General features: G+C 48.4%; 1 protein-coding gene across 1 annotated transcript in view; it reads right to left on the reverse strand.

Moving 5' to 3' along the window:
* LOC147734664 (uncharacterized) overlaps window positions 1-27075 on the reverse strand; it is a 5992067-nt gene that overhangs the window by 2463911 nt on the left and 3501081 nt on the right. Inside the window, exon 22 of the mRNA XM_086952471.1 lies at window positions 10737-10862. Within this exon, the coding sequence (XP_086808597.1) occupies window positions 10737-10862 (126 nt within the window). The remainder of the gene's footprint in view (window positions 1-10736; window positions 10863-27075) is intronic.

The following is a 27075-nucleotide window of genomic DNA, read 5'->3' on the forward strand; positions in this document are numbered from 1 at the left end:
TTTGGGAAGGCATGGGTTAGTCAGATTCCGCCGACTAAGCAGGAGCTTAAAAATGCCTACTGAAAATGGGTACAGACTAGAGAGATACACAATCCTAAACTAGGGAAACTTACTGAGGAGTTCCTTGAGCATAAAACCATTCAAAGATTAGAACCTTATTTAGATGTTATACTAATACCTAGGGATAGGGCCCATTTCATGAAGTTGAGATTAGGGACACTTCCATTCATCAGCACGACTGTAGCATGGAACATATTTACAACAAGGGGTGGTGAGGGACAGAGTCTCTGAATTAAGCAGAAAGCTCTCACCCAGTCAAGAGATCAGGGCTAGATCCAACACCGTTTTTTAGCTCACTGCACCATCCCAGTTTCAGAACCTGGCTGTATGCAAATTAGTCTGTTCCTGTCCCAGTGCATGATGGGAACAGGGCAAACCAAACTACAGAAGCCAATTCTTACACTGGGAAGGAAACAAGCTCCCGGGGACCGGTTTCTGGCATTACAGCCGTCTTCGGCCCGGTTTGCTTGAATCCTGATGGTGCAATGAGCAAGGGTCTCACATCTGAGAATACCCTTCCACGCTTAGGGTGGACAAAAATATTTACAACAAGGGGTGGTGAGGGACAGAGTCTCTGAATTAAGCAGAAAGCTCTCACCCAGTCAAGAGATCAGGGCTAGATCCAACACCGTTTTTTAGCTCACTGCACCATCCCAGTTTCAGAACCTGGCTGTATGCAAATTAGTCTGTTCCTGTCCCAGTGCATGATGGGAACAGGGCAAACCAAACTACAGAAGCCAATTCTTACACTGGGAAGGAAACAAGCTCCCGGGGACCGGTTTCTGGCATTACAGCCGTCTTCGGCCCGGTTTGCTTGAATCCTGATGGTGCAATGAGCAAGGGTCTCACATCTGAGAATACCCTTCCACGCTTAGGGTGGACAAAAATATTTACAACAAGGGGTGGTGAGGGACAGAGTCTCTGAATTAAGCAGAAAGCTCTCACCCAGTCAAGAGATCAGGGCTAGATCCAACACCGTTTTTTAGCTCACTGCACCATCCCAGTTTCAGAACCTGGCTGTATGCAAATTAGTCTGTTCCTGTCCCAGTGCATGATGGGAACAGGGCAAACCAAACTACAGAAGCCAATTCTTACACTGGGAAGGAAACAAGCTCCCGGGGACCGGTTTCTGGCATTACAGCCGTCTTCGGCCCGGTTTGCTTGAATCCTGATGGTGCAATGAGCAAGGGTCTCACATCTGAGAATACCCTTCCACGCTTAGGGTGGACAAAAATATTTACAACAAGGGGTGGTGAGGGACAGAGTCTCTGAATTAAGCAGAAAGCTCTCACCCAGTCAAGAGATCAGGGCTAGATCCAACACCGTTTTTTAGCTCACTGCACCATCCCAGTTTCAGAACCTGGCTGTATGCAAATTAGTCTGTTCCTGTCCCAGTGCATGATGGGAACAGGGCAAACCAAACTACAGAAGCCAATTCTTACACTGGGAAGGAAACAAGCTCCCGGGGACCGGTTTCTGGCATTACAGCCGTCTTCGGCCCGGTTTGCTTGAATCCTGATGGTGCAATGAGCAAGGGTCTCACATCTGAGAATACCCTTCCACGCTTAGGGTGGACAAAAATATTTACAACAAGGGGTGGTGAGGGACAGAGTCTCTGAATTAAGCAGAAAGCTCTCACCCAGTCAAGAGATCAGGGCTAGATCCAACACCGTTTTTTAGCTCACTGCACCATCCCAGTTTCAGAACCTGGCTGTATGCAAATTAGTCTGTTCCTGTCCCAGTGCATGATGGGAACAGGGCAAACCAAACTACAGAAGCCAATTCTTACACTGGGAAGGAAACAAGCTCCCGGGGACCGGTTTCTGGCATTACAGCCGTCTTCGGCCCGGTTTGCTTGAATCCTGATGGTGCAATGAGCAAGGGTCTCACATCTGAGAATACCCTTCCACGCTTAGGGTGGACAAAAATATTTACAACAAGGGGTGGTGAGGGACAGAGTCTCTGAATTAAGCAGAAAGCTCTCACCCAGTCAAGAGATCAGGGCTAGATCCAACACCGTTTTTTAGCTCACTGCACCATCCCAGTTTCAGAACCTGGCTGTATGCAAATTAGTCTGTTCCTGTCCCAGTGCATGATGGGAACAGGGCAAACCAAACTACAGAAGCCAATTCTTACACTGGGAAGGAAACAAGCTCCCGGGGACCGGTTTCTGGCATTACAGCCGTCTTCGGCCCGGTTTGCTTGAATCCTGATGGTGCAATGAGCAAGGGTCTCACATCTGAGAATACCCTTCCACGCTTAGGGTGGACAAAAATATTTACAACAAGGGGTGGTGAGGGACAGAGTCTCTGAATTAAGCAGAAAGCTCTCACCCAGTCAAGAGATCAGGGCTAGATCCAACACCGTTTTTTAGCTCACTGCACCATCCCAGTTTCAGAACCTGGCTGTATGCAAATTAGTCTGTTCCTGTCCCAGTGCATGATGGGAACAGGGCAAACCAAACTACAGAAGCCAATTCTTACACTGGGAAGGAAACAAGCTCCCGGGGACCGGTTTCTGGCATTACAGCCGTCTTCGGCCCGGTTTGCTTGAATCCTGATGGTGCAATGAGCAAGGGTCTCACATCTGAGAATACCCTTCCACGCTTAGGGTGGACAAAAATATTTACAACAAGGGGTGGTGAGGGACAGAGTCTCTGAATTAAGCAGAAAGCTCTCACCCAGTCAAGAGATCAGGGCTAGATCCAACACCGTTTTTTAGCTCACTGCACCATCCCAGTTTCAGAACCTGGCTGTATGCAAATTAGTCTGTTCCTGTCCCAGTGCATGATGGGAACAGGGCAAACCAAACTACAGAAGCCAATTCTTACACTGGGAAGGAAACAAGCTCCCGGGGACCGGTTTCTGGCATTACAGCCGTCTTCGGCCCGGTTTGCTTGAATCCTGATGGTGCAATGAGCTAGGGACTCACATCTGAGTATACCCTACCACGCTTATGGTGGTCAAAAATGATTCAGAAAAGGGGGTGGTGATGAACAGAGTGTCTGAATTAAGCAGACCACTCTTACCCAGTCCAAAGATCAGGGCTTGAGCCATCACCGTTTTTTAGCTCACTGCACCATCCCAGCTCAGAACTTGGCTATATGCAAATTAGTCTGACCCTGGCCCAGTGCATCATGGGAACAGGGCAGACCAAACTACCAAGCCAATTCTTATACTGGGAAGGAAACAAGCTACCGGGGACCGGTTTCTGGCATTTCAGCCGTCTTCGGCCCGGCTTGCTTGAATCCTGATGGTGCAATGAGCTAGGGACTCACATCTGAGTATACCCTTCCACGCTTATGGTGGACAAAAATGATTCAGAAAAGGGGGTGGTGATGAGCAGAGTGTCTGAATTAAGCAGACCACTCTTACCCAGCCCAAAGATCAGGGCTTGATCCATCACTGTTATTTAGCTAATTGGAACACAATGCGTGAAATGGCCTTTAAAAACGATCATTACGCGTCTGGTCTCGCGTATCGTTGTTTTGAACCTGTGTTACCGTGCCGGGAGACCTCTAATCCATATTGGAGTAAGTCAAAGTGTAATTATGTCTTAACACGTTTATCGGGTTCTTTGTGGTCTTCTTGTGACCAACCTTCAACTTCTCTTAGGCTCGGGGGTTAGTATCTTTTGACATGTGTACTCCCCTAATCGTGATTCACATGTCATTTACAAATGTTTTTTGGTTTATTATTGCTGATGTTATTTTCAATCTACACAGGATTCTTCTGTGTACGCCACATGGCCTCGTCCTATTCCCATATGACAATTGGTCTTCTTCAACCTGGGGGGATATTATTTAAATATTCATTTGCGGTACTCGGCGGATGGGTGTCCGCCCTTTATATTCAGTAACGCTGGTAGTCCCAAATGAGTCGCACACGAGACAGCAGAGAAAGGTTACCAGCCTTTTTAATTTCAGGTACGGAAGTACAGCAGTGGCAGGTTGTAGTGTACAGCTTCCCCTTCAAGCCTGACGCGTTTCGAGTTTCCTCTTCCTCAGAGGCTGCCGGGAAAGTTCGTGCAGTGGCGGGCAGGCATACCCCCAATTAAATGCTTTGTTACGCCACAAGGCAGGAAGAGGAAACTCGAAACGCGTCAGGCTTGAAGGGGAAGCTGTACACTACAACCTGCCACTGCTGTACTTCCGTACCTGAAATTAAAAAGGCTGGTAACCTTTCTCTGCTGTCTCATGTGCGACTCATTTGGGACTACCAGCGTTACTGAATATAAAGGGCGGACACCCATCCGCCGAGTACCGCACCAACCTGCAATCTTGAAGGGGCCACGAGGATGGACTCACCTCCTTGTGGAGCAACAGAGCAGGATTGAGGAAGAACACCGTGGCGGGGGCTCACCTGAGGGCTCCAATTCAGCAGTTATAAGTGCGCCACAATTTGAGGGAGAACATTTGGGCACTACATATCCCAGAATTCCTGTATATCGCCATGGGGCGTAACAAAGCATTTAATTGGGGGTATGCCTGCCCGCCACTGCACGAACTTTCCCGGCAGCCTCTGAGGAAGAGGAAACTCGAAACGCGTCAGGCTTGAAGGGGAAGCTGTACACTACAACCTGCCACTGCTGTACTTCCGTACCTGAAATTAAAAAGGCTGGTAACCTTTCTCTGCTGTCTCGTGTGCGACTCATTTGGGACTACCAGCGTTACTGAATATAAAGGGCGGACACCCATCCGCCGAGTACCGCACCAACCTGCAATCTTGAAGGGGCCACGAGGATGGACTCACCTCCTTGTGGAGCAACAGAGCAGGATTGAGGAAGAACACCGTGGCGGGGGCTCACCTGAGGGCTCCAATTCAGCAGTTATAAGTGCGCCACAATTTGAGGGAGAACATTTGGGCACTACATATCCCAGAATTCCTGTATATCGCCATGGGGCGTAACAAAGCATTTAATTGGGGGTATGCCTGCCCGCCACTGCACGAACTTTCCCGGCAGCCTCTGAGGAAGAGGAAACTCGAAACGCGTCAGGCTTGAAGGGGAAGCTGTACACTACAACCTGCCACTGCTGTACTTCCGTACCTGAAATTAAAAAGGCTGGTAACCTTTCTCTGCTGTCTCGTGTGCGACTCATTTGGGACTACCAGCGTTACTGAATATAAAGGGCGGACACCCATCCGCCGAGTACCGCACCAACCTGCAATCTTGAAGGGGCCACGAGGATGGACTCACCTCCTTGTGGAGCAACAGAGCAGGATTGAGGAAGAACACCGTGGCGGGGGCTCACCTGAGGGCTCCAATTCAGCAGTTATAAGTGCGCCACAATTTGAGGGAGAACATTTGGGCACTACATATCCCAGAATTCCTGTATATCGCCATGGGGCGTAACAAAGCATTTAATTGGGGGTATGCCTGCCCGCCACTGCACGAACTTTCCCGGCAGCCTCTGAGGAAGAGGAAACTCGAAACGCGTCAGGCTTGAAGGGGAAGCTGTACACTACAACCTGCCACTGCTGTACTTCCGTACCTGAAATTAAAAAGGCTGGTAACCTTTCTCTGCTGTCTCGTGTGCGACTCATTTGGGACTACCAGCGTTACTGAATATAAAGGGCGGACACCCATCCGCCGAGTACCGCACCAACCTGCAATCTTGAAGGGGCCACGAGGATGGACTCACCTCCTTGTGGAGCAACAGAGCAGGATTGAGGAAGAACACCGTGGCGGGGGCTCACCTGAGGGCTCCAATTCAGCAGTTATAAGTGCGCCACAATTTGAGGGAGAACATTTGGGCACTACATATCCCAGAATTCCTGTATATCGCCATGGGGCGTAACAAAGCATTTAATTGGGGGTATGCCTGCCCGCCACTGCACAAACTTTCCCGGCAGCCTCTGAGGAAGAGGAAACTCGAAACGCATCAGGCTTGAAGGGGAAGCTGTACACTACAACCTGCCACTGCTGTACTTCCGTACCTGAAATTAAAAAGGCTGGTAACCTTTCTCTGCTGTCTCGTGTGCGACTCATTTGGGACTACCAGCGTTACTGAATATAAAGGGCGGACACCCATCCGCCGAGTACCGCACCAACCTGCAATCTTGAAGGGGCCACGAGGATGGACTCACCTCCTTGTGGAGCAACAGAGCAGGATTGAGGAAGAACACCGTGGCGGGGGCTCACCTGAGGGCTCCAATTCAGCAGTTATAAGTGCGCCACAATTTGAGGGAGAACATTTGAGCACTACATATCCCAGAATTCCTGTATATCGCCATGGGGCGTAACAAAGCATTTAATTGGGGGTATGCCTGCCCGCCACTGCACGAACTTTCCCGGCAGCCTCTGAGGAAGAGGAAACTCGAAACGCGTCAGGCTTGAAGGGGAAGCTGTACACTACAACCTGCCACTGCTGTACTTCCGTACCTGAAATTAAAAAGGCTGGTAACCTTTCTCTGCTGTCTCGTGTGCGACTCATTTGGGACTACCAGCGTTACTGAATATAAAGGGCGGACACCCATCCGCCGAGTACCGCACCAACCTGCAATCTTGAAGGGGCCACGAGGATGGACTCACCTCCTTGTGGAGCAACAGAGCAGGATTGAGGAAGAACACCGTGGCGGGGGCTCACCTGAGGGCTCCAATTCAGCAGTTATAAGTGCGCCACAATTTGAGGGAGAACATTTGGGCACTACATATCCCAGAATTCCTGTATATCGCCATGGGGCGTAACAAAGCATTTAATTGGGGGTATGCCTGCCCGCCACTGCACGAACTTTCCCGGCAGCCTCTGAGGAAGAGGAAACTCGAAACGCGTCAGGCTTGAAGGGGAAGCTGTACACTACAACCTGCCACTGCTGTACTTCCGTACCTGAAATTAAAAAGGCTGGTAACCTTTCTCTGCTGTCTCGTGTGCGACTCATTTGGGACTACCAGCGTTACTGAATATAAAGGGCGGACACCCATCCGCCGAGTACCGCACCAACCTGCAATCTTGAAGGGGCCACGAGGATGGACTCACCTCCTTGTGGAGCAACAGAGCAGGATTGAGGAAGAACACCGTGGCGGGGGCTCACCTGAGGGCTCCAATTCAGCAGTTATAAGTGCGCCACAATTTGAGGGAGAACATTTGGGCACTACATATCCCAGAATTCCTGTATATCGCCATGGGGCGTAACAAAGCATTTAATTGGGGGTATGCCTGCCCGCCACTGCACGAACTTTCCCGGCAGCCTCTGAGGAAGAGGAAACTCGAAACGCGTCAGGCTTGAAGGGGAAGCTGTACACTACAACCTGCCACTGCTGTACTTCCGTACCTGAAATTAAAAAGGCTGGTAACCTTTCTCTGCTGTCTCGTGTGCGACTCATTTGGGACTACCAGCGTTACTGAATATATATATATATATATATATATATATATATATATATATATACAGACATCTGATTATGAAATGGAAGAATAAAGGTATGTTGGATGATGAGTATACATTTCTCAACTGTAAACTTCCGGTTATTCTGACATTTTACCATCCTCCAAAATTGCACAAGGAAAATGTGAACCCTCCGGGGCACTCAATTATATCCTCAAAGGGAGCTATAACTGAGGACATGTCTACATTTATTTATTTCTTTCTGTTTAATTTTGTAATTGAACTGACCTCGTACATTCAGGACACGACATACTTTTTTAAAAGAATTGAAGGCATAACCTGGTAATCAGATTTTGTGATGATCACTTTAGATATTTTCAGTTTATACACCAGTATCAATCATGAGAAAGGTTTGGAAGCCATTGAATATTTTCTAAAAGGGCGCTCTGTCAAATATATCGAACATAACTGCATGATCCTAGAATTTGTAAGATACAGTCCAACCAATAACATTTTCCTTTTTCAGAACAGCTGTTCAGACAAACACAGGGCACAGCCATTGGAACCTGCTTCGCCCCAGTTATGCAAACCTTTTCGTTGGCTGGTGGGAAAAGCAGGTGGCCTGGTCAGATGCCAATCAGGAGTGGACTAACAAAGTGGTCAGCTGGAACCGGAATATAGATGTTTTATTCATCATGTACAATGGAACAGAAAAATCTGCTATGTTAAGATTCTGAACAGGAATAGTTTGAATTTGAAGTTTAGTGGAGAGATCAGTAAGATCTCAGTGAACGTTTTGGATCTGCAAGTTTTCGTTTTAGAGGGGAAACTATGTACAGTCCTCCATAGAAAACCCACGGCGGGTAATTCCGTCTTACATTCTAGCAGTTGTCACTTGGATAAACTTTAAAAAAGCATACCATTTGGCGAAATGCTAAGAATCAAGAGGAACTGTACAAGAGAGTGTGACTTCCAAGCAGCAGCAAACGATAGCGCAGCGAGATTTCACACACGAGGTTACTATACAAAAGTTGTGCTAGACGCCAGACACAAGGTAAACATGAAAGACAGAACAGTCTTGATATGGGGGATCTCTAGAACTACCCAGAGAAGAGAGCAAGCAAAGTCAACTCAAAATACAGAGTGTAGATTGATCATTGATTACTTCAGTAACCATAATCATTTGAGACAAAGTCTGAGATAAAACTGGCATCTCCTCAAATCCGATCCAGTTATCAGAGATGAGTTAGCAAAAACACCCTTACTATCTTTCAGAAAGGCAAGGCAAGAGACTATCTGATCCAGAGTCACTACTCCTTACAAAAAGGTTATGCTCATTTGGGCCCAATAAAAGGCTTTCATCCTTGCAAAAAGTGCAAGGCATGCAAAAACAGCAACAAGGTCCTATCACTTGAGGTACCTGGGACAAAGACACCCAAAACAGTTCAAAATGTATGCATTGTAACACCAGCTACACGGTCCACTGCTTGGTAAGTCCGTGTGGACTCAGGTACATTGGTAGTACCATACATCGTACCAAGATCAGGATCCTTGAACACATGCGAGCGATCTCAAATAGAGATGAGTCATATCCGGTCGCTCGCCATTTTGAGGTCCACCATTGTAGTAATAGGGACCTATTACGCTTCTACTGTCTGGACCAAGTACCTAGCAACTCTGGCGCAGGAGATCGATTACTCAGACTCCGCAGATTGAAATCTCATTACATCATCGTCATGCAAAATAACTCAGTGACTTAATAGTGGTGAGGAACTAGCTGTGTACCTTTGATCTTGCATAAATGCTTGTAACACTTGTATATGATTATAGATACTGGGCATCCTGTGGGATAAATGTCATAACTGTCATACCTGGTATGAGTTCTATTAGAATTTGAATTCTCGATTTGTTCACAAATAGACTGAAATCTATTATAGTTGTGTCCCCATTTGTAAAGTTGAGTTTTGAATTTCAAGCATGAAGTAATCCTTTATGATTTGTAAAGTTCATACAAATGTATATATTTAATTCATTGGTACAAAGTTTAGAATGATGATGTTAATCATGATTGTCTAGGTAACATGCCCATTCAGGGCTGTATTTGGCTATACATATTTTAATTCAATTACCACTCGACAACCCAAGGAAGGAAAGATTGTATAACTTGGGCCCATACAGGGCATCATGATTTTGTATATAAATTTGTGTAAATATGTATATATGTACATAGATGCACTTTTGCAAAATGAAATTTTAGTTACACTTACCTATATATTACTAACAGAATTTGCACGTTCCAAGATGGCTGAAATGTACTTGAAACCCATCCGGCGAGTCCTTTGTTTATTGTGGTTGTACCTCAGTATGAGCATCCAATGAATTACTCTGACATTTGATTTAAATATCGCTGTCTCGGGATGCCGTGTGAAATTGACAAAGGTAGTCGCCGTAACACGTCTTTTATGTTAAAGAAACCCAAAAAAACTTTGGCTGAAAAGTTTTTCGTGCGTGCTGTACTGGTGTACTTGGGAACTGGAAGAATATATATACATATATATAATTATATATATATATCCACCAAAAGTTGCCCGTATTTTGACAGAAGAGCCAACACACGAAGACTGAAAGTTTTCAATACTCTTTAATATATATATACATATATATATATATATATATATATATATATGTATGTATATATATATATATATATATATATATATATATATATATATATTCCTTTCCGTTTAGTCCACAGGGCGGGCCGCCAGGCGCTCTATGGCGGTGCACACGGAGCGCGGCAGAACCAAGCCGCGATTAAATCAAGTCCAGTTTCCCCATTAGAGGAGTTAAGTCTCCATGCACTCCCGGATATTCTTTTCTCCAATTACAGCCATACACCAAAGTTGGTAGATCGGTTTAGATTTATTTTCGTTTGTCAGCAAACCAGCACCACCTGACGCGTTTCGGTCTCTACGGAGACCTTGCTCACAGGTTTCCTGTGAGCAAGGTCTCCGTTGCTGACAAACGAAAATAAATCTAAACCGATCTACCAACTTTGGTGTATGGCTGTAATTGGAAAAAAGAATATCCGGGAGTGCATGGAGACTTAACTCCTCTAACGGGGAAACTGGACTTGAGATATATATATATATATATATATATATATATATATATATATATATATATATATATATATATATATATATATATATATATATATATATATATATACATATATATGTGTGTGTGTGTATATATATAAATACAATTAGAGAGAGAGACAAAGATGTTTAAGATATACTTACCAAATGAGAACAGATGTAATGCTACCATGATTCTCCATTTTCTTACCTCTTCGACTTTCTCTTTGTGATCTTTATGTATTTCTCTGTTTATGGAATTAATGATTGGTTTGGGGTACAACGATTCATCTGGTTTCTCAACTGAAGTTGGCCCCGTTTCTTCAGGTAGCTTTTGCTTTAAAATAAAACAATGGAAATACTATATTACGTTACACAGGGAAGCAGTAGCTATTAATTTCTACAGCAAATCACTGGCTGGTCACAAACAAAAGGAAAGATCAACTTCTTTATCTTTTGAATCCTATGTTATCAGGTCTGGGTCATCATTGTACAACGTGTTTGAAGGAAAAGTGACTTACCTTCGGTAATTTCTGCTGGATACTGTGGGTCAGATGTACGACCATTGATGTTTGCAACTCACAAACTGCATTAAATTGCGATTTGCAATTTGCCAGTCACAAACATCAATGTACAACAGTCTCAGATACACTGTTTGCGACTTCTAATGGGGTAGCGAATTGCATGCCTCATGCATATTAATGAGTCTGTCGCAATTTCCAACCCCATTGGGAATGGCTGGCACTCCCAGGGATGGTGGCCTGCTGGGGAAACAACAAAAAACAACAAAAAGCGCAAAGAGGCAACATAAGCGTTTTGTAATTCACAAATGCAAGACAAGCGATCCGGACTCTTCAGTGATGCTATATCTGATCCTTTAATGGATACTCGGACCACACACGATGTAAGGCGATGAAATAATGCAGCCAGTGCAGCCAAAACGTTTCACCCGGAATAGGGTTTCCTCAGGGCAGTAGTCAAAGTACCCCAATCGAAAAGGTTGTCGCGAATGTACCCAGATAGTTATATCATCCAATATTACTTCAAATTAATGTAGTTTCTTTCCACAATTGAAATTACTCCCAATCACAAGCTTCGGTTTGTCCCCAAATTTTCTTAAAATCCGCAATTACTCAAAAACGATGACGTTTAATTCCAGTGTACATGGTCAGATCCAGTTCATGATCTTTATGTCCAAACAGACTGTCAAGTGCTCACTATGATAGGTGACGCATCTATAGTGTTTCTTTTTCGAAAGAAGTCACTCCATGGAAACTTGCAAGACGACGCAGTATCTTTCAACCCACCGCCAAACTGAAAAACATTGGGAATAGCTGGCACTCCTAGGGATGGTGGCCTGCTTGGGTCAAAAAACCACCATGTCTTGGACTGCTGTCAATAAAGCAGTTCTTTCTTTTAAATGCAGCCGTTTTCCTTAAAATGGGAAACAGGATTTTTTAAGGGCAGGTAGTGGTCCCTGTGACCACTGCCTGCTCTTAAAAATTTTTGCACACCCATTTACAAAGGGTGAGTGGTCCCCTAGGGACCCCTTCCCATTTGTGAATGGTTTACCACCGTCTTAAAGGGGGTGGTAAACTGCGAGTCTTTTGCGACCGTAAATGCGGTCGCAGAACAATCTCACATAGGGTTTAGAGTCACTACTAGGAAGTGACGCCCTTGGAAAGACCCTTCCTAATAGCGAGTCTCTAACCCTAGTTTGCGAGTTGCTATTACATTAGGGACTCGCAAAATTGGGTTGTCCTTTTTCAAGACGCTCCGGGCGCTGGTGACAGGGTTTATTTGGGGCTCAGGCAGAAGGCGGGTAGCGCTGAACACCCTGATGCTGCCGAGAGAGGAGGGGGGGTTGGCGGTCCCAGATTTAGACAGGTATTAGAGCGGCACAGCTGCAATGGCTTACACAAGCTGTAGCGCGTGAGTTTAGAGGCCCGGAAGGGCCACAGGGTAGAGTTATTCCCCGCCATGTGCTGTCATTCATAGTGCTTCGGCAAAAAATTAGGCTGAACCAACTCACTCTTGAAGAGCGCACCCTCCGCCTGTGCTGGCTGCGAAGCCAGAAACGAGCGGAGTTTGCCGACCCGTAGGCCCCAGAAATTTTCTTGGGCATGTGCACCGCCCTCCCGCATGGAAGAGATTAGTCAGCGCTGGCCGGTTGGGAGGAGCGCGGGATCCACATGATTGGGGACTTATACAGGGACGGCACCCTGTTACCTTTCCAAGGTTTGCAGAGTGCCTTTGATTTGCCGAGGGGGGATTACTTATTACACGCTGCCCTTGTGAAGGGAATCCAGAAACAGTGGAGGATGGGAATGTCGGAACCCCGAACATTGTTGGGCTGTCAATATGTCACTATGGCAGCGGGCACATTCAAGGCTATCACCTGCCTGTATAGGCGACTGTACACGGAAAGGCTTTCACCCCTGGATAAGCTAAAGGGCAAGTGGGAGGAGGTCCTTGGCAAGCCCATACCTGAGACCACATGGCCATAGCTACCGAGGAGGGCCTGGAAGGGTACGCACAACGCCAGGTTTCAACTGGTTCCATTTTTTACTTTACACAGGGCCTATCTAACATCGGTTAAAATTCAACAATATTTCAGGGGAACTCAATCACTGTGCCCTAAGTGCAACGCAGAAGGTGCTGATTTTGGTTATATGTTTTGGTTCTGCGCGGGACTGGGTTCTTATTGGACGGAAGTGGTGACATGTTTGAACCGGGTAATGGAGCGGGCGCTGGAAGTGGAGATGGGAACTTGCCTTTTGCTTTGGTTTCCACACACCCCCAACACAAAAATTACTAGCAAGTTTTACGATTTGGGGTTGATAATGGCGAAGAGGGAGCTCACCATGCATTGGAAAACGAGAGCGGGACCTAGATTTCAAAGATGGAGGGGGAGTTTCTTGAATTGGGCGAGCAGCGAAGGGACCCCTCGTCTACAACTAGCCAGGCGCACCTCTAATGATAAGGCGTGGGAAGTGTGAGAAGGTGGCCTGATATGCAGTGCTCACTATTCTAGTGAACACTATGTATCAGTCCAGCAACGCTTATTGATGATTGGTTGTAAGTCAACCTTATAGACCAGCTATCCTAGTAGCGTGGATACGAGCAGTCTAAGGCTAAAGACCCGAGAGGGCGTGTTAAGCCAGCTGTTATACCACACATATACCCCTTGAACACCAAGTGAAAGGACACCACACAAGTGTTATGAAAATAAACAGTGTATTTATTAAAATCACAACAGCCCTGTACTCTTTATGAGGACAGGGTACTAAGCACAAAACAAAACTCTTACGAAAATACTTAAGTTAGCACAGTATATACAAATGCCCGAGGGGCACGGAAAACCATATACTCTGAAAGTGGAATGCGAAATTACTAGCAGGTAAGTACAGTACTAATAGGCTTAGGAATCGCTAGGACTTGACTATAGAATCTTCAGATTACTTCTAGGAGACCCAGGGGACTCGGGTGCAGAGTGTGCACTCTCACGCGTGATGCGGGACAAAGTCTATGGTAGCTAGTAATGACAAAGTTAGTGTTCTCGGGCGAACCCGACCTGGTAGGAGGAAAACGAAAGTGGATTCTGACCCTTGGATAGTGAGGCTATGCTGGGGCACCGAAATGCCGAAGTTACCTAGCCCAGGGGCTGCAGCTGCATAGGTCTCAAAAGACGTCGGGAATCCTCGTAGACGGACCAGGAGCCTGGAAGAAAGAAGTTGCTGGCAGGCGACCAGTGAAGAGAGTTCGATGGATCCAAGCCTGGATCGAAGGAAGATGACACCTGAAAGCAGAGGGGACCAAGTTCGAGACTACTAGCCAGTAGTCAGTGGGCACCAGGAGGGCACCGGATGGTAGCCACCTCGACTAGGTGAGTGGGTGACGCTGTGTTCGCAGATCTCCCGGACCAGGAGGCGTTGTCGGCGACCAGGATGGAGGAGCGAGCTGTCCCACGAAGATTGAAGCTGTCGGCGTCGCTGGACCCAGGATTGGGCAACAAAGCCTTGGCAAATTCAAGCCCACGCGGTGGACTCAAAATGGCGTCTGGAGTGGACCAGGAGGGTCCGAGGTGCCTCTCTTGAAGAAGGAAGCAAGGGCCAGTCTGGAGCAACCAGACCAGCAGCAGTGATGTCGTCGGGCGTTGTGAAGAAGGCCACAAGCCAGCCGGCTAGTAGCCACACAGCGCGGTGAGCACGCAAAAGCAGAAGGGGCCCACGCAGATCGTGGAGATGCTGGAGGGCTGATCTTCGGTGCTGGAGCTGCTCAGGGTTGGGGCTTCTCGGACCCCAAAGCACTCACCAGTGGAGCACACGGTGGGCTTGTTGCAAAGAAGTCGTGCAGTCTTGGCGATCGTCGGTCCCTCGAGGTCTCGTCGCACTCACGGTTCTCAGCTTTGCTGTAGAGGTGAGTAGAGGTCAGAGGTGCCAGGGAAGCCGGGTCTCGTCGAGCTGGGTCGTCGGATTCGTGAAGAAGGACTTGCAGCAGACCGCAGTGTTCTTAGGATGGTGCCCGCTTGACGCAGGGTGACTACTCCTTAGCCACAAGGGAGAATCTTGAAGAAGGAAATCTTGATGCCTTTCGCAGAAAGTCGGGTCTTGATTCCAAAGATGATCTAATTTGAACAGGGGGCCCGCTCCCATCTTTATACTAAAAAGGGGGCTGACCCGGTGACTAGGTCCTGCCTATGGGTGGGACTAGGAAGGGGGGTGGTTACACCCCTCTCCCATGCCGGACTTCCCCAGGCCAGGGGCTGGTGTGCCCCTGGAACTGGTTCAGACTGGCCTATGCGTAGTGAGCACCGGGGTGCCACTCAGCAGTCGCCTTCCTGAAAAGCCCTGCCTACCCAGGATACACAAAACCATGTCTGGGACGGTGCTAGCACCGCCCCTGACAGGAAACCCTTTGTCCAGGCTCCCCTCGCTGGAAGGACTCCCAGCTGCAGGGGGTCAGACACGTGTCTGTGGTGGCAGCATCCATTTTGTGGAGCTGAGGCTTCGTTTAACTTTAACCGGGGTTCACAGTTACATACATGTTGTGTCCCTCTAGAAGGGTGGAATGCTAACCCCGTCGCCAGAATTGGCGAGGGGTTAGTATTCCAATTCGTATGACACCTTACTCAACATGTTTTGATAAAGCAATACCAAAGATAGCATTTAAACGCGAGGATTATAATGCACTTAAGAGTATATGGTATGCGATATCATGGAACAGCTATTAGGACTTGGTTCCGCAAGCTGCAGACAGGCTCAGCTCATGCCAGAGCACCATCTCACACGATTCCAAGCACTCTGCCTTCAGGATTGTCAAGGCCTGCCATAGGAGTGACTGATAGGAATCTGTGTGTCCATTTTAGGGTTAGGTATAGGTATACTACACCTACAGCAAAGGGTGATTACACGACTTTGCCCCAGCTGTCATGCAGCCAGTTGTGTCAAATTTAGGAGGCCTGCCAGGGGTGGCATAATACATGCTGCAGCCCCTGGCAGCCCTGGGTACACCTATGCCCTGAGTTACAGGGTCTGATAAGGTGGCCCAGTACCAATTGGTAAATGCACCTAGGGTACATGTTGTAATTTAGAGAGAGAACAGTCAGGCTGTGGGTCTGATTGGCAGGCCCACAGCCAGAGAAAGTCGTAAACCAGTGAAACAAAAGCAAAAAATCTGGGTGATCATAGGATTGCAGACCCTACTCTCCTACATGACCCCCCCCCCAACTTTGGGACAATAAGCTAACCTTGACCAGGTGAGTCTTCTTGTTCTAAGTGGAAATATCTGGAGAGCCCATCGGCATTGCCATGATCAGTACCAGGTCTATGTTCCACTGTAAAGTCCATCCCCTGTAGGGAAATGGACCACCTAAGCAGTTTGGGGTTTTCACCCTTCATCTGATTTAGCCACAAGAGGGGCTTATGGTCGGTCTGAATCTTTAAAGTGAGTGCCAAACAAGTATGGCCTCAGCTTCTTCATGGCCCAAACCACAGCAAAGGCCTCTCTCTCAATAGCTGACCAATTCTTCTCTCTGGGGGTCAGCCTTCTGCTTATAAAAGCAATGGGCTGGTCTTGACCATCAAAATTCAGTTGAGATAGAACAGCTCCCACACCCAACTCAGAAGCATCTGTTTGGACAATGAATGGTTTGGAGTAGTCTGGACTCTTAAGGATAGGTGCTGTGCACATGGCCTGCTTTAGGTCATCGAATGCTTTTTGACAGCCTGCTGTCCACTGAACCTTTTTTGGCATTTTCTTACTTGTCAGTTCATTTAATGGTGTCACAATTGAACCATAGTTCCTGACAAACTTTCTGTAGTATCCAGTCAGGCCCAAGAAAGCTCGAACCTGAGTCTGGGTGGTTGGAGGAGCCCAGTCCCTGATTGACTGTATTTTGCACTCCAGTGGCTGAACCTGGCCTCCACCTACAAGGTGGCCCAGGTATACAACCTGTGTCTGCCCTATCTGGCACTTGGTGGCCTTGATAGTGAGGCCTGCTGCTTGCAGAGCCTCTAACACGTTCCTCAGGTGGACCAGGTGATCCTCCCAGGTGGAGCTAAAGACAGCAATATCATCTAGATATGCTGCACAGAAGTCATCCAGCCCAGTGAGGACTTGATTCACCAACCTTTGGAAGGTGGCAGGTGCATTTTTCAGACCAAAGGGCATTACCACAAATTGATAATGCCCACCAGGGGTTGAAAATGCTGTCTTGGGCTTGGCATCCTCAGCTAACCTGATTTGCCAATACCCAGCTGTCAGGTCAAATGTACTTAAGTAGTTAGCAGAAGCCAATCTATCTATAAGTTCATCTGCCCTTGGTATTGGATGGGCATCAGTCTTAGTGACTGCATTGAGACCCCTGTAGTCTACGCAGAACCTCATCTCTCTCTTACCATCCTGGGTGTGAGGTTTTGGCACTAGAACTACTGGACTTGCCCAAGGGATATCTGAGGGTTCAATGACTCCCAACTCCAACATTTTCTGCACTTCAGTTTTTATGTAGTCTCTAACATGATTAGGCTGCCTGTAGATTTTACTCTTGACTGGCAGGCTGTCACCAGTGTCAACCTCATGGGTGCACCAATTGGTCTGACTGGGTGTCAGAGAGAACATATGTCTGAAAGACTGAAGAACCTGTTTACAGTCTTTCTGTTGATGTTCAGAGAGGCTGCCACAAAAGACAACACCATCTACTGATCCATCATCAGGATTCTGAGTGAGCAGGTCTGGGAGAGGGTCACTCTCTTCCTCCTGTCCCTCATCTATGGCCATGAGCAAGCTCATGTCTTTCCTGTCGACATATGCTTTGAGCCTGTTGACATGGAGTACCCTGTGGGGGCTCCTGGGAGTTCCAAGGTCCACCAGGTAGGTGACCTCTCCCTTTTGCTCAAGAATTGTGTGGGGCCCGGACCATTTGTCTTTGAGTGCTGCTGGGGCCACTGGCTCCAACACCCACACCTTCTGTCCAGGCTGGTAAACTGTCAGGACAGCCTTTTGGTCATGCCAAGCTTTTGAAAGTTCTTGACTGGCCTTAAGGTTTTCAGATGCCTTCTCCATATACTCAGCCATCCTGGAGCGGAGACCAAGTACATAGTCCACTATGTTGGTTGCAGGCTTTTTGAGAGGTCTCTCCCATCCTTCCTTCACCAAACACAGGGGGCCTCTCACAGGATGCCCATACAAAAGTTCAAAAGGGCTGTAGCCAACCCCCTTTTGTGGGACCTCTCTGTAAGCAAACAGAAGGCAGGGAATCAGGACATCCCATCTACGCCTGAGCTTTTCAGGTAGTCCATGAATCATCCCTTTTAGGGTCCTGTTGAACCTTTCAACAAGCCCATTGCATTGTGGATGATAGGGTGTGGTGAACTTGTAGTTGACACCACACTCCTTCCACATAGCAGTTAAGTAGCTTGACATGAAGTTTGCACCTCTGTCAGAGACAACCTCCTTAGGGAAGCCCACTCTGGAGAACACTCCAACTAGGGCCCTTGCCACCACAGGTGCTGTAGTGGTCCTAAGTGGAATAGCTTCAGGATACCTGGTGGCATGATCCACTACCACCAGTATAAACTTGTGCCCTGATGCTGTCTGGGGTTCCATTGGACCAACAATGTCAATCCCCACTCTTTCAAAGGGCACCCCCACCACAGGCATTGGTATAAGGGGGGCCTTTGTTGTGCCACCTGACTTACCACTGGCTTGGCAAGTGACACAGGAGCGACAAAACTCCTTGGTATCCTCATTCATGTGAGGCCAGTGAAAGTGTGAGACAAGCCTGTCCCAAGTCTTTGTCTGGCCTAAGTGACCTGCTAAGGGAATCTCATGGGCCAAGGTAAGGAGGAAACCTCTCTGAGACAAGGGTACAACCAGCCTCCTGGTCATGCCAGGCTTGGGGTCTCTTGACTCAGTGTACAGGAGTCCATCTTCCCAGTATACCTTGTGGGTACCTGTGGCGTTCCCAGCAGCCTCAGCAGCAGCCTGCTGTCTGAGGGGTTCAAGAGAAGGGAAGTCTAACTGGTCCTTCCCCAGGTCTTCCCTTGAGGGTCCCCCTGAACCCAAGAATTCAACTTGATCAAGTTCAAACTCTCTAGGCTCAGTTTCCCTCAATTCCTGTAGGTCAGCCTCCTCTGAGACTTGATCCACAACCTGGGGCAAGGGGGAAGGCACAGCCTTAACCCTACTGCTCTTCTTCTTGGAGGGTGTCTGGTCCATTGTTCCAGGATCCAGCACCTGTTCAGTGGGGCATTTCCTGACCTGTGACCTGGTCACAGCAAACACATGTGCTGGCAAGCCTAACATTTCCATGTGAGTCCTCTGCTCCACTTCTGACCATTGTGATGACTCCAAATCATTGCCCAACAAACAATCCACTGGGAGGTCTGAACTAACTACAACCTTCTTTTGGCCAGTTACCCCTCCCCAGGAGAAAGCTACAATTGCCATACTGTGATTGGTAGTGACATTGCTTGCATTGGTCACCAGGAATTCTGTACCTGGCATGATCTGTCCAGGGTCCACAAAGTTAGGTGTCACCATTGTGACACTGGCACAAGTGTCCCTATAGGCCTGAGCCATTTTGCCATTAATGAAAGGTGTCTGTCTGTATTTGCCCAAAGTATTGGGACTTATATCAGGGGACATATCCACATCCCATGTACAAAAAAGGACAGCCTGAGTGAGTGTGCCAACTAGGTTGTCACTCCCCTCAGAACCCAGGGTTAACCCTACTAAACCCTTGGGAGGTGCACTACCACTGCTGACTGTACTAGGGGGCACAGGGGCCTTAGGGGCTGCAGTGGCAGGAGTCTGCCCTCCTCCTTTCTTGGTGCACTCACTAAACCAGTGAGTTTTACTTTTGCAGTATTGGCACCACCTTTTAGATTGGCCTTCTTTCTTCTTTTGGGGAGCCTGACCCCCACCCTCTTTGGGTTGTTGGGGACCTGTCGAAGACTTCTGGTCATTTTGTTCCCCCTTAGAATCTTTACCCTTCTGGTCTGCTTTCTTCTGACCACCTTGATTCTGGCCCTGGTTCTGTTTAACTCTTGTTCTGACCCATCTGTCTGCCTTCTTTCCCAATTCTTGGGGAGAGGTCAGATCTGAGTCAACAAGATGCTGATGCAACAACTGGTTCTGACAATTGTTTAAAATTTGTTCTCTCATGATCAAATTATACAATCCTGTGTAATCAGTAACCTTACTGCCCAGCAACCAGCCCTCCAAAGCCTTAGTGGCACAATCTACAAAGTCAGACCAATCCTGAGACTGAGTTTTCTGGGTATCCCTGAACAGCAACCTGTACTGCTCAGTGGTTAGGCCAAACCCATCAATCAGTGTATTTTTCAAGATTTGGTAATTGTTAGCATCCTCCACTCTAGTAGTGAGGAGCTTGTCTCTTCCTTTACCTTCAAAGGAGAGCCACAAGATAGCTGCCCACTGACTCTGGGGAACACCCTGCACAGTGCAAACTCTCTACAAAGCAGTAATCCATTTGTGGATGCCATCCCCTTGTTTAAAGGGGGGCACTATCTTACCCAGGTGTTTTGTATCAAAACTCCTTTCCCTATTGCTAGGTACAATGCTGCCACCAGTGGGGACTACCCCACTTAACTGTTGCTCTCTAGCAAAGGCAAGCCTCTCTTTGGCCAGGGCAAGTTCTTCCCTTTCAATCCTCAGATTGGCTGCCCTTTCTTTAGCTTCATACACTCTCCTCTGAGGGGAAGTCATCCCTCTTTGAGAAGAGTTGTGAGAGCCATTGGTTTGAAGGGATCTGCCAGAGCCTCTTGATAGAGATCTGGCTCGTCCATTCCCAATGTTAAGCTGACCTGAGAGTGGTCCCAGGGGTCCCCCAGTACTAATCTCATGTCTGCTTAAGTTGGACCTGTTTAGTCTACTGACTTCTACCTGTCCCTTATCTGCCTCATCCCCAGAGGGCTCCTCATCCTCCTCCCCCTCTTCAGTCTCAGCTGAGAGGTGGATTAGGTCAGGGTCTCCTCTGGTTCCCTCAAGGGGAGGCATGTTCCCATCTGGATTAGAAGAGCTAAGAAGTTTCTCAGCTTTTCTGGCATCATAAGTCTCTAAGAGACCAATCAGAAAGGAAGTTGTGGGGTTAGACACCTGCTTAATCTTCCTAGAGGTACACACCTGTCGTAACTCATGGAAGCTAAGCACAGTATATCTGGAAGGGAGGACCTGTGGAGGGTCCACTGACACAAGGGGAGACTTAGAGTTTCCTCCTTTGTCTGACATACTGTTTCTAGTTTGGTGTAAGTGATGCACCTACCTACACTATGTGTTTGCCTACTGATCCCTTGCTAAGAGTTGCAGCCAAGGTGTGCTAAGCCTTGAGGAGCTGCAACAGCTGGTTCAGTAGAACTCAGAGTATTCTAAGCTAAGTTATATGTACCTATCAGTACTTATGTGATCTTTCAACAAGATATTCTTAGGATACGTGTGGTAAAACAACAGCAAGCTCAAATCCCAACCGCTGCTCACCAATGTGAGAAGGTGGCCTGATATGCAGTGCTCACTATTCTAGTGAACACTATGTATCAGTCCAGCAACCCTTATTGATGATTGGTTGTAAGTCAACCGTATAGACCAGCTATCCTAGTAGCGTGGATACGAGCAGTCTAAGGCTAAAGACTCGAGAGGGCGTGTTAAGCCAGCTGTTATACCACACATATACCCCTTGAACACCAAGTGAAAGGACACCACACAAGTGTTATGAAAATAAACAGTGTATTTATTAAAATCACAACAGCCCTGTACTCTTTATGAGGACAGGGTACTAAGCACAAAACAAAACTCTTACGAAAATACTTAAGTTAGCACAGTATATACAAATGCCCGAGGGGCACGGAAAACCATATACTCTGAAAGTGGAATGCGAAATTACTAGCAGGTAAGTACAGTACTAATAGGCTTAGGAATCGCTAGGACTTGACTATAGAATCTTCAGATTACTTCTAGGAGACCCAGGGGACTCGGGTGCAGAGTGTGCACTCTCACGCGTGATGCGGGACAAAGTCTATGGTAGCTAGTAATGACAAAGTTAGTGTTCTCGGGCGAACCCGACCTGGTAGGAGGAAAACGAAAGTGGATTCTGACCCTTGGATAGTGAGGCTATGCTGGGGCACCGAAATGCCGAAGTTACCTAGCCCAGGGGCTGCAGCTGCATAGGTCTCAAAAGACGTCAGGAATCCTCGTAGACGGACCAGGAGCCTGGAAGAAAGAAGTTGCTGGCAGGCGACCAGTGAAGAGAGTTCGATGGATCCAAGCCTGGATCGAAGGAAGATGACACCTGAAAGCAGAGGGGACCAAGTTCGAGACTACTAGCCAGTAGTCAGTGGGCACCAGGAGGGCACCGGATGGTAGCCACCTCGACTAGGTGAGTGGGTGACGCTGTGTTCGCAGATCTCCCGGACCAGGAGGCGTTGTCGGCGACCAGGATGGAGGAGCGAGCTGTCCCACGAAGATTGAAGCTGTCGGCGTCTCTGGACCCAGGATTGGGCAACAAAGCCTTGGCAAATTCAAGCCCACGCGGTGGACTCAAAATGGCGTCTCGAGTGGACCAGGAGGGTCCGGGGTGCCTCTCTTGAAGAAGGAAGCAAGGGCCAGTCTGGAGCAACCAGACCAGCAGCAGTGATGTCGTCGGGCGTCGTGAAGAAGGCCACAAGCCAGCCGGCTAGTAGCCACACAGCGCGGTGAGCACGCAAAAGCAGAAGGGCCCCACGCAGATCGTGGAGAGGCTGGAGGGCTGATCTTCGGTGCTGGAGCTGCTCAGTGTTGGGGCTTCTCGGACCCCAAAGCACTCACCAGTGGAGCACACGGTGGGCTTGTTGCAAAGAAGTCGTGCAGTCTTGGCGATCGTCGGTCCCTCGAGGTCTCGTCGCACTCACGGTTCTCAGCTTTGCTGTAGAGGTGAGTAGAGGTCAGAGGTGCCAGGGAAGCCGGGTCTCGTCAAGCTGGGTCGTCGGATTCGTGAAGAAGGACTTGCAGCAGACCGCAGTGTTCTTAGGATGGTGCCCGCTTGACGCAGGGTGACTACTCCTTAGCCACAAGGGAGAATCTTGAAGAAGGAAATCTTGATGCCTTTCGCAGAAAGTCGGGTCTTGATTCCAAAGATGATCTAATTTGAACAGGGGGCCCGCTCCCATCTTTATACTAAAAAGGGGGCTGACCCGGTGACTAGGTCCTGCCTATGGGTGGGACTAGGAAGGGGGGTGGTTACACCCCTCTCCCATGCCGGACTTCCCCAGGCCAGGGGCTGGTGTGCCCCTGGAACTGGTTCAGACTGGCCTATGCGTAGTGAGCACCGGGGTGCCACTCAGCAGTCACCTTCCTGAAAAGCCCTGCCTACCCAGGATACACAAAACCATGTCTGGGACGGTGCTAGCACCGCCCCTGACAGGAAACCCTTTGTCCAGGCTCCCCTCGCTGGAAGGACTCCCAGCTGCAGGGGGTCAGACTCGTGTCTGTGGTGGCAGCATCCATTTTGTGGAGCTGAGGCTTCGTTTAACTTTAACCGGGGTTCACAGTTACATACATGTCGTGTCCCTCTAGAAGGGTGGAATGCTAACCCCGTCACCAGAATTGGCGAGGGGTTAGTATTCCAATTCGTATGACACCTTACTCGACATGTTTTGATAAAGCAATACCAAAGATAGCATTTAACCGCGAGGATTATAATGCACTTAAGAGTATATGGTATGCGATATCATGGAACAGCTATTAGGACTTGGTTCCGCAAGCTGCAGACAGGCTCAGCTCATGCCAGAGCACCATCTCACACGATTCCAAGCACTCTGCCTTCAGGATTGTCAAGGCCTGCCATAGGAGTGACTGATAGGAATCTGTGTGTCCATTTTAGGGTTAGGTATAGGTATACTACACCTACAGCAAAGGGTGATTACACGACTTTGCCCCAGCTGTCATGCAGCCAGTTGTGTCAAATTTAGGAGGCCAGCCAGGGGTGGCATAATACATGCTGCAGCCCCTGGCAGCCCTGGGTACACCTATGCCCTGAGTTACAGGGTCTGATAAGGTGGCCCAGTACCAATTGGTAAATGCACCTAGGGTACATGTTGTAATTTAGAGAGAGAACAGCCAGGCTGTGGGTCTGATTGGCAGGCCCACAGCCAGAGAAAGTCGTAAACCAGTGAAACAAAAGCAAAAAATCTGGGTGATCATAGGATTGCAGACCCTACTCTCCTACAGGAAGCAGCGAGAGCGTGGGGTGCATTAGTGGCGGGGCTCCAGCCACCTGTAGAAGTTGATGAGGATGAAGGGGACGCAGGGATAGATCAGGGCATTAAGGTTAGAGCGGGGAACACTGGGGAGTATAATGGGGATGGGGAGACCTAAGCACATACCGAAAGGAGTCAGCTCACACACTCTAGGTTAAGAAGTGTTGTGGAATCAGGGTAGGGGCTCAGAGCACACATGAGTAACTAAACAGAACTTCCTGTCTTCCGAGACCGGCGATGGTGTTGTTCTCCATTGATTTGAGTTAGATATTTGAGCACAGGGGGTTTCGCTTCTCTAGTTAAGGGGGGTAGACGAGTGCACACTGACAAGGGGGGTGGGGGTAGAGAGGGTGGCGGGTAGGGAAGTTAGTAGAAGAATGTTGAGAGTTGATTACTCCTGTGTTATAAGTTGGCTTTTGGATCATCTGCACAATGGTCTTGAATGTGATATCGGATTGATGGTATGTTGGATGGAGAAATCAATAAAAAATTCTTTTAAAAAAAAGGTTTCAAGTGAAAGGGTCATAATCTCAAGGGCTCATCGCCGATTTATTGGCACGTTAGCACCACAAAAGTGGCGATAGATTTATCGCCCCATTCTCAAGCTGGTGCAAACTGCTGATATCGCCAGTTTTCCAGCGATAGCTGCCACAAAAAAGAACGCCACGGATGAGAGCGACAAACAACACTAATGATATGCAGAGTAGGCCTTCCTCTGCAAAATCACACGAAAACACCACATTGCGATATTCTCAACGACCAGCCAGATCTGCGATGCGATGCAAAAACAGGCGATAAGGCGTGTTAGCAGCAGGGATTTAACACCAGCCTGGTGTGAAGCAGGACGACAACCTGCAGTATGAAAGGAAGCCCAGCCTGGAGCCACATCTGAAGACCAACACATGTCATGGAGCTACTGATCATGCAGCTCGGAGACCCAAGAGGGCCACAACACCCAACGCCACCAACCCCAGGATCCCCCCCCGGACTCCCCGGACTACCATGAGGCAACGCAGACAAGACAGCGGACCTACCGAAAAGGCACCAGCCTCACAGACTTAACACCAGAGGATGTCATTGCCCACTACACGCTCAAAGGACAACCATCCTCTGCATCCTGACCGACATTGCCCACAGGCTGACGGTACCAACACAACGAACAACCAACATTCCCCCGCAGACAAAGCTGCTGGCTGTGCTCCACCTGTTCAGAAAAGGGGGTGGTGATGAACAGAGTGTCTGAATTAAGCAGACCACTCTTACCCAGTCCAAAGATCAGGGCTTGATCCATCACCGTTATTTAGCTCACTGCACTATTCCAGCTCAGAACCTGGCTATATGGAAATCAGTCTGTCCCTGGCCCAGTGCATCATGGGAACAGGGCAGACTAAACTACCAAGCCAATTCTTCACCAGAAAGGAGACAAGCTTCCGGGGACCGGTTTCTGGCATTTCAGCCGTCGTCGGCCCGGCTTGCTTGAATCCTGATGGTGCAGTGAGCAAGGGACTCATGTCTGAGTATACCCTGCCACACTTATAGTGGCCAAAAACGATTCAGAAAACGGGGTGGTGATGAACAGAGTGTCTGAATTAAGCAGACCACTCTTACCCAGTCCAAGGATCAGGGCTTGATCCATCACCGTTATTTAGCTCACTGCACCATCCCAGCTCAGAACCTGGCTATATGCAAATCAGTCTGTCACTGGCCCAGTACATCATGGGAACAGGGCAGACTAAACTACCAAGCCAATTCTTCACCAGAAAGGAGACAAGCTTCCGGGGACCGGTTTCTGGCATTTCAGCCGTCGTCGGCCCGGCTTGCTTGAATCCTGATGGTGCAGTGAGCAAGGGACTCATGTCTGAGTATACCCTGCCACACCTATAGTGGCCAAAAACGATTCAGAAAAGGGGGTGGTGATGAACAGAGCGTCTGAATTAAGCAGACCACTCTTACCCAGTCCAAAGATCAGGGCTGGATCCATCACCGTTATTTAGCTCACTGCACCATCCCAGCACAGAACCTGGCTATATGCAAATCAGTCTGTCCCTGGCCCACTGCATCATGGGAACAGGGCAGACTAAACTACCAAGCCAATTCTTCATCATGAAGGAAGAAAAGCTTCCGGGGAACGGTTTCTGGCATTTCAGCCGTCGTCGGCCCGGCTTGCTTGAATCCTGATGGTGCAGTGAGCAAGGGACTCATGTCTGAGTATACCCTGCCACACCTATAGTGGCCAAAAACGATTCAGAAAAGGGGGTGGAAAAGGACTTAGCGGTTCATTGAGATGAAGGCACCCAGGGTGATGCTAAGATTTAAAGCGTGGTACGTGGTCTGAGGTGTGGAGGGTTCCAAGCGCTGCAGCCCACCAAGAGGCAGAGAGGTCAGAGGGAGTGGAGTCCACAATGAGGACTTCGGTCTTTCCTGAGTTAAGCTTGAGGGAGCTATCCTTCATCTGTTGTGTAAGTTGCTCTTGGAGGCTGTGGGTAGGGACTTGAGTGAGAGAATCAACCTGGTGTCATCAGTGCTGAGTCTGTGGCTTCTGAAGATTGCTGCAAGCAGGGCCATGTAGATGTTGAAGAGGGTGGGGCTCAGGGAGGATCCTTGAGGCACTCCACAGCTGATCTCTGTAGGTTCTGAGTAGAATGGTGGAGGTCTGACTCTCTGCATTCAACCGGGGAGGAAGGTGCAAATTGATTCTAGGGCTTTGTCGCAGATGCAGGTGACATGGAGTCTTGCGCAGAGGGTGTGGTTGGAGACTGTACTGAAGAAGGATAAGAGGTTCAGGAGGATGAGGGCTGC

This window comes from Lissotriton vulgaris, chromosome 1_2 (assembly GCF_964263255.1).
Source record: "Lissotriton vulgaris chromosome 1_2, aLisVul1.2, whole genome shotgun sequence".
NCBI lineage: Eukaryota > Metazoa > Chordata > Amphibia > Caudata > Salamandridae > Lissotriton > Lissotriton vulgaris.